The sequence below is a fragment of the Sebastes fasciatus genome, chromosome 8 (genome assembly GCF_043250625.1).
Source record: "Sebastes fasciatus isolate fSebFas1 chromosome 8, fSebFas1.pri, whole genome shotgun sequence".
Classification (NCBI taxonomy): Eukaryota; Metazoa; Chordata; class Actinopteri; order Perciformes; family Sebastidae; genus Sebastes; species Sebastes fasciatus.
Genome location: NC_133802.1, coordinates 29,831,807 through 29,840,640, shown reverse-complemented (window position 1 = coordinate 29,840,640; position 8,834 = coordinate 29,831,807). Strand labels below are relative to the sequence as shown.

Genomic DNA, 8,834 nt, shown 5'->3' with positions numbered 1-8,834 from the left:
CGTAGTTCTTCTGACCCGACTGAGGCTGGGGGAGGTTACGAGCTCGCAACGTGATTGGACGAACCATCCCGGCCGGGACCAGGATGTCAGAGGTGGGAAGGATCTGAGGACAACCCTGCAGTGAGAGAGAGGGAGGGAGTTAATACACACTCTGCTATCAGTCAACACACACAGTAAATTACAACAAATTCTCATTATAATTCAACATTTAACTGATCCAGCAATGAGGACACGGACTGGAGCAGGAACATCAACGCTCTGTGCTCTTTAGAAATGAAAACATGTTGTCTTTTTCGGAACAAGCTTTAAATTGATAAAATATACGGAGTAGTCCCCAATTATTAAATAAATGTGCATGTTAATTTGAAAATGAAGAAATATGCACAGAAATGGAAAAATTAAAAGATTATAAATAGATCAAATTGGAAAATAATTAAATATGAAAATGAATGAATACAAAAATAAGCTATTTATTAAATAAATAAATACATTTTATTCATTTAAATTTCTATTTCTTAGCATATTTTATTTCTACATTTCTTTTTTATTTATTTATTTATTATAATGGCAGCTTTAGTCCTCTATAAACAGAGGTCTGGAGGAAAATAGATATATAATAAAATATAAAAATATAAAATAAAACTGTAAAAAGAGTGTAAACTGGAGGAGTTTGTGCTGGTTTGTGAGAGATAAGATGGTATCATCAGCATAGAAGTCAACCAGAGACACTTTAACATCACACAGAGACACTTCATCCATTACCAGGTATCAATTATTGATTAGAGCTTTAAATATGGCAGCTTCAGAAATTATTAACAACCCTCTTCTTTGTTTCTACTGTTGTATTAAGAGACCTGTCAATCAAAGTGGAAGTGACAGCAGTGTCCAATCCTGCGGTAGGAGTGTTGGAGTAGGGCGGGACTGCAGTTTAAATGGTTAAATGTGGGTATAAGAAAATATTAATAATACAAAAATATAGTTTATTTTAACAGATATTGGTTATGAATACATTTCTTGATTATTTTCTCTGTTATTGATGTGTATTGTTGTCCATTATTTTTACTTTTTGCTGTTTCATGTGTTATTTTTATTTGTTGACTGTGATCTTGTATCTGATCCTGCCTACTTTTATTTGTCCTCGTTTGTGAAGCACTTTGTAACGGTAGTTTTGAAAGGCGTTATAAATAAAGTTATTATATTACTGTGTGTACTCTGTCACACTGTCGGCTGTGTGTGTGTGTTCAGTAATGGACAGCTGGTGACGGATCCAAGCTTTGAAACTTCCTGAGGCGACTGGAAACACACAAATACACACACACACACACAGTGTGACTGTGTCTCTCAGTGGGGTGAAACATTCATTAATGAGCGTCACCACGGTAATTAATTGCCTTGTGACTGACAGGAAGACCATTAGCTCCACAGGAAGTGGACCAGAGCACAGCGGACGCCAGCAGCGACTGTGGAGACGGTGTGACAGCGAGTGTGTGTGTGTGACATTGTGTGTGTGTTTGGGATAAAGGCCAACTGAGTCTCTCAGCAAACATTGGACATTTATCCAAACACTGGGCTCACCTGTGACACTCAGTGTGAAACAAGGTGACAGAAATCATTTCAATGTGAAACTGAAAGCAGAGTGAAAGTGTAAAACGTGTGATGTGAGGCAGCGTTGATGAGCTGAGAAACAATTAGGGCTGGGACTATTCACCTATCTTCTGATTCAATACTATCATGATACTTGGGTGCCGATTCGATACTGCATGTATTGCAATTTTTAAGTATTGGGATTCAATATTACGATTTATTGTGATTTTTGATAACTTTTTAACACTAGACCATGGGGAAAAGTTGCATCATACTCTTCTAGGGACTTTTACTTTGGAAAATATCTAAATTAATTCAGTAAAAATGTTTGATTTTAAGCAAGGATGTCAAATATATCAGTCATTGTCAGGCATTATTTATTAAAAAAATGTCTAGCAACCCAAGAAAATCAAAGAATAAAGACATTTCCCTCACAAGTTAGTGGTATTTTCTGTTTAATTTATAAGGGACATGTAATGTTTTAAACTTCTGGTGAATATAATCCAATCAATCTTATTTCCATATATGTATTTTGTATATACAGTTCCCTTTGTTAACACCTTATTTAGAAAACCGGATGTAGTCACAAGTGTATTCTTCCTCTAACTTCTCCAAGGTCATCTCTAGCTCTCCCGTCAGCTCCGTTCTCTTTATACATCCATGGTCAGCTCCATCGGGGCCGTTTGAATGCATTTAACGTAAATGTCAGTATATGGGTGCTCTACAGTTGTAGCGTCGGCCCATTTGACCACGGAGATGAGAGTGACGGCCGGCTTGACCGAACGTTACGATAACGTTTCCTGTCCATCACAGAGTTAGCATGCAGCTTTAGCCGTGATGTCTAGCTCTGCTTTTCCTTCTATGTGTGAAACCCAAAGTGTTTCCATACTTTACTGGATGTGTAGTGTTTACGACTTTGGGTTTAAAACATGCTTGTTGTTGTCAGTTTCTATTGGCCCAAAGCTAACGTGGGTGGTAGTAATGGACACAATATGCTTGTTTTATTGGTGCATTTTATCCCCGTTTGTAGATACAGTATGTACTTTTTAATGATACAGCACAATTTTATAGTTTATAGTTAATTATTTTGCGGTACCCCCTGGCAGACTGCCACGGACCCCACGTTGAGAATCACAGGTTTATTTGGCCTTTAAAGATGTCGAATTTTTTAACTTCATCTCAATACGTTTAAATGTTCTCAATGGTTTGACTGTGCGTTCCTCCTACAGCTGCTCCTCTGTCTCTCCTCTCGTCTTTCTGCTGACAGATTCTTTTTATTTTCAGCTACAGATGATCAGATAGTCCTCTTTAACTCTTCACTTCTGTTTCCAAGATATGAAAAAGAGACTTTTAATCTGAAAAACCCATCCTTCTTCCCCTTTGTCTGTCTATCCTGAATCTCTGTTCTCTCCTCTCACACTCTCAGCTCCCCCGCCCTCTCTCTTTAGTCAGCCTAATTGCCTGGTAATTAACATTAATTGCTGTGATTGGATGCTTTCATGTCAATTAAGTGGCTATTCATCTTCTATTAACCAATTAGCCAATCAGAGGTTGTTACTGTCACCCTGCAATGACATCGAGCACCAATCACGTCAACGAGACGCCCAAACAAGGCGCTCCCTGCTCGCAGTCTGCTAACGAGATAACGAGGGCAGCTCGTTAGACTGACAGCTGATCTGTTACTACTGTTTACATGTTATACTACACACTGGTTTACAGGAAGTTATCTTCTGTCCTGGAGCACTACCTGCTCCAATCGGATCAATCAGCTCAAGGTAATAACTTGTTGAGCTGCTGGGCGCTGATGTTGCAATGGAACGAACAATTGACTTTCACTTCTTAGTAAAATACGGTCTTTGGTGGAACGGTGCAACATGGGCCAAGGAAGAACCCATTACATTGAGGAGTGGATCAGAATCACAGGGCGGATACAAGCATTATTTTTCACTTAAGGAAACAGCCTTGGCGGGGGTTTGCGCTGTCTGAGTGAACCTCTAGTTCTTTACTCAGGTCCTTAGTATTTACATCCTAATTTTTTAGGTTTCAGACTATTTTATTGAAACAAAGTTCTTGTACGGCTGCTTGTTTTTAGACAACATTTAAAACAGGTTTTGTAGAAAGACGTGTTTATATTTCTCACAGTCGATTGGGGGTGTGGAGTCAGCAGCACTAGAGGTGTTTTCAATGATACCCAGTCCTATTCAAGACCTCCATCCTTTCAGTTTATAAGGTTCAACAAAGTATATTTCCAAGTGAAAACCAGATTATTTATATTAATAATAACTGTAATATAATCATTGCAGGAAAAAAAAGAAATAAATAAAGGGGCCATACTGGTGTTTTTTCCATTATCTTCCTTTCATGCAGACATCAGTTTCACTGCGTTTCTATGGAAATGAAAACGTTCAGAGACGTGAAAGCTGCGGCAGTTAATCGTCTGTATATTTAGTGATGATCATGTGACGTTGCAGCTGAGAGCAGAGACCGTTTGAACCTGAGAAAATAACTAAATCTACGTCACAGTTTTCACATGTTGGATTCCTGTTGGGTTTATTTTCTGAAGACGTCCCTCATCGATGCGTCTCAGCTTAAATCACATCAGTCACAGAGTCCTTGAATGCAGCAGCACTGTGTGTGTGTGTGTGTGTGTGTGCCCTTCACTGTTGACCTGAAGCTTTACAGTTGTTTACTGAACCATGTAATGACAGAGAGAGAGAGAGAGCGAGAGAGAGCAGCTCTGACCTCCATCTTCACTCTCACATCATCATCACGAAGGAAAGAAAAACACTGCAGCTGCAAAACTATAAATAGCTACAATTATTCTGTTTAACTGGATATAAATTTTAAAAACATCATATTTGAGATTATATTTTCTAATAAATTATTTAAATTATTCTTGGTAGTTAGATTTGACCTCAGTGGAAGTCTAATAAACCATAATGTGAACATAGAAATCGTGTACATACGTCCATGTTGCTGACTCGTCCCTCCTGGAAGGAGCAGTCCTGCAGGTTGTTGGTGCAGACGTGACGATATTTACACCAGTGACACGGAAACACGCTGCTGACACAGGAAGTACACCTGGGGAGGAAAATGGGGATTATTTGCAGATTACAATTTTAAAATAAAGAACATGGTGATATACTACTATACACGCATTATAACAACACTTCAGGACACGAGTCTCACACAACGGCCTCTAACGTTAGTGGAAACATGGTTTTACTGGGGGAAGTTTCACCATTATTTAGTATGTAAAGCAGAAAACGAGCAACATCACAGTACAGGGAAATTTAAGTACTTGTACTCGTACTCGGTCTGAAAAAAAGTGGTATCGGTGCATCCCTATAGGTTACTAAAGTAACTCGACCAACCCTGGAGAGAAACTCAGGTTTTTGCAGGGCCGGCTCGAGCCCTCGTACACATGTGGTGCTCTAGTGAGTATTAGTGGCAGCAGGACGGTGGATGTGGGATTGAGTCAGATTAAAACCCATTGTTGTTGGTAAAAGATCTCTAATCTGTTGGTGACGTCAGCAGGTGAAGATGAACCTGAACACCTGCGTCAGCACCTCACCTGACTCAACAATACAGTTCACTGTCTCAGTGAGATCAGCACTGGATTCATTATGATGGTGTTAACAAAGAGACACACACTCCTCTGTGTGTGTGTGTTTGTGTTAAAGATGTTAAACCCTCCCAGCAGAGACAGGAAGTGTTTCTGTGTCTTCTGTGTCCAAGAGCTCAGAGCTGCTGTTACCGTGGCAACCCCAGCGAGCCCGCCACACAGATTATGTTACCCCGTAAATCTGCTAACCCGAGGGGAGGAGGAGAGGAGAGAAAAAAAGGAGGGAGGAGAGGAAACAAGAGAGGGGGGGGAAACAAGAGAGGGGAGGAAACAAGGAGAAAGGAGAGGAAACAAGGAGGAAAGAGAGGAAACAAGAGAGGGGAGGAAACAAGGAGATCTCCTCTTGTTTCCTCTAAAAAATTAGAGGAAACACAGTAAGGAAACAAAACGAGAGGAAAGAAGAAGACATGGATGGAGGAGAGGAGAGAACGAGAGAGGAGAAGAAACAAGAGAGGGGAGGAAATAAGAGGAGAGGAAACAAGAGAGAGGAGAGGAAACAAAAGGACAGGAAAACAAGAGGAGAGGAAACAAGTTGAGGAAACAAAAGGAGAGGAAAGAAGAGGACAGGGATCAAGGAGAGGAGACAAGGATAGAGGAAAGGAAACAAGAGAAGAGGAAAGAAGAGGACAGGGATCAAGGAGAGGAGATAGGGAGAGAGGAGAGGAAACAAGAGGAGAGGAAAGAAGAGGACAGGGCTCAAGGAGAGTAAACAAGGAGACAGGAGAGGAGATGAGGAGGTTCTAGACTTACGAGTTGAGCACAGAGCAGTTGTAGTAGATGAAGGTGGTGGTGATGAACTGATGTCCGGTCTCAGTGGAGCGCAGACTGAGCTGGACGACGCGCTTCTCTCCTGAAATCAATAACATCAACATGTTATTGATCACATTCTGATATCGATTCACATCATGATGACATCATGTGTGTGTGTGTGTGTGTGTCTCTCACCATAGGAGTGTGTGTTTGTCGGCAGGTCTTTCAGTGACGGTGACATACACATCACCTGACCTTTAGCCTGCACCTCTCCGGAGGTTTCACTCAGCTCCTCAAACACACAGGACACGCCCCCCGACAGCGCCGGCACGTTCTGCACCCGAATGGTTAACTAAAGAGAGAGAGAGAAAGAGGTTACACCTGAGTCAAGGTGTGTGTCGACACCATCACCTGTCATTGATCCGTGTGTGTGTGTGTGAGTGTGTACCTGTGTTGCCGGGGAGGTCACCGACATGTTGCTCGGGGTAACAGCGATGTCGACACATTGGTCCAGCCGGGTGTTGAAGTGCTGAGGCTCCTCCCACTTATCACATGCTTCCTGTCTGGAACACCTGGCGGGGTCAAAAGTCACCGCGGGGTCAATATACTGAACACACAGCTGTTTACACACATTCATTTATCCTACCTGGAACACCTGGCGGGTCAAAGGTCACCGCGAGGTCAACATACTGAACACACATCTGTTTATTTATTTATATTCAGATTTTATGATTTTTTTTAACCTACATCTTTATTTTAAAATGCATTGATTTAATTATTTATTACTTTATTAAGTTTTTGTTTTATTTTTTAATTCGCTAATATTTCAATATTTATTTATTTTATTAATTTCTAAATTCTATGTATTTACTTATTTAGTTGTGCATTACTTTATTTTAACATTTTACTTATTTTGTAGTTTTATATTATTTAATTATTTGTAATTAATTACTTTTTAATTAATTTAGACATTTTTTTATTATTCTAATTATAACTAATTATCAACTAAATCTAATTGAGTTATTTTCAAATATGTATGTATTTACTGGTTTTAATAATTTACTTTTAACTTCATGCTATTTATTTTATTTATTTACATATTTTAAATTCAAATTACTAAATAATATTTATTTGATTATTTATTTTCAAATTTACATTTTACTAACTACTTTATTTTTTAAATATGTATCATTTTATATTACTTACTTACTGATATGTTTTTATAAATGAATTTATTTATGAATTTGTTTATTTTACAGTTACATATTAACTAACATTAGTTTAGTCATTTTCGTGAAGTTAAAGTATTTTTCCCCAAACAAGAACACACATACAGTATATAGCAGGTGTGTTATCAGTGTTGTGCAGGTGGAGTGTTGAGCAGCAGACAGTCGGAGGTGAAGCTGCATGTTTGTGTCTGCAGAGAGCAGCAGCTCCAACATATGTAGCTCCACACAGAACACATCAGACTGCAGTAATGAGCTGTTTACTTCTAATTAACAACAGATGGACAGAAAGAGACGAGAGGAAGGCGATGAGGAGCTGAGAGGAAGAAGACGATGAGGAGCTGAGAGGAAGAAGAATGACAGGAAGAGAAAACCTGTCTGACCCTGCTGCGTATCACAATGTGTGATTCTGTATATTACATTGCCAATATTGACACATAAGCTAATATCATGCTTTTTATTTTTTATTTAAGTATTTTACTGCAGTAAAAATTAATTAGTCCTTGTTGTAAATACTGATCGGTTTAATACTTGACTGTGTTTTACATGTACTCAAGTATATATTTTGATCTTAACATATGTTTTTTACATGGAACATGAGAAACAAAATAAAATAGCATAAAATAAAATAACACATAATAATATAAAATAACAAAATAATATAAAATAAAATATAAAGTTAAATAAAATAAATTAATATAAAATAAAATAGCATAAAATGAAAAAAATAAAATAACCTAAAATATAAAATAAAATAGCATTAAACAGTATAAAATAAAACAACACATATAATAACATAAAATAACATAAAATAAAATAATATAAAATAAAATAGCACAAAATAATATAAAATAAAATATAAAATGTGGTGTAATATAATATAATATAATATAACACAATTAAGTAATCAATAAGTGCAAATGCTAACTTAGTTTATTGACGAACAAAGTAACAAGTACTGAGATAAAGGTCCAGATTAATAGAGGCATATAGTGCCACCTCCTGACAGTTTGATGGTTGGTTAGTTATTGATAATAAAGACACTCTGTTACAATAAAATACACATAGCATCCTACTGGCTTTCAGTGACATAATGACCCTTCATTCTTTTATAGGCTACTTGATTATGTTGGTAGAAAATGTAACTCAAGTGGAAATACATTTCTAACAAAACATATTTCCTGCTGCAAATTAGTAGCAAATAAATGTGGAAGCATCTGTTAGTATGTGACGCAGACTGATGGATATGAGATGCAGTCTCTTACTTGTTGAAGAGGACACACCAGCCACAGTGAGGGTCTCCTGAGCCCAGACAGTCTGAACAGCTGCTGTACTGCTCACAGCTCTCCACTGGAAGTCTGCTCACCTGAACACACACACATTATAAACAGGTTGGTACACATTTACATCACATCAAACACGTCACACAACGCTGCTCCAGCGAGACACAGTCTGAGGTTGTTCCAGCAACAATTAATAAACATGTTCATGAAGGAAAAACAACAAGAGAAGCTGAACATTAAAGGAGGATACGATGAGAAAAAGGGAGATTTATCCAGATTTATGGAGATTTATGGAAACCAATGTATCATCCAGATTCTTCATTTAAATATATAAGAACTTAGAGATGACTCTAAACTGGCAACTTT

General features: G+C 38.0%; 1 protein-coding gene across 1 annotated transcript in view; it reads right to left on the bottom strand.

Annotated features, from left to right (window-relative positions):
• The window catches only part of plxna3 (plexin A3), a 135,236-nt gene that overhangs the window by 36,574 nt on the left and 89,828 nt on the right, over nucleotides 1–8,834 (bottom strand). Inside the window, exons 8-13 of the mRNA XM_074644942.1 lie at nucleotides 8,451–8,551; nucleotides 6,408–6,531; nucleotides 6,155–6,311; nucleotides 5,960–6,059; nucleotides 4,551–4,665; nucleotides 1–115 (exon numbers count right to left, since the gene is read on the bottom strand). The exon at nucleotides 1–115 is cut by the window's left edge and continues 86 nt beyond it. Coding sequence (XP_074501043.1) covers nucleotides 1–115; nucleotides 4,551–4,665; nucleotides 5,960–6,059; nucleotides 6,155–6,311; nucleotides 6,408–6,531; nucleotides 8,451–8,551 — 712 coding nt within the window. The remainder of the gene's footprint in view (nucleotides 116–4,550; nucleotides 4,666–5,959; nucleotides 6,060–6,154; nucleotides 6,312–6,407; nucleotides 6,532–8,450; nucleotides 8,552–8,834) is intronic.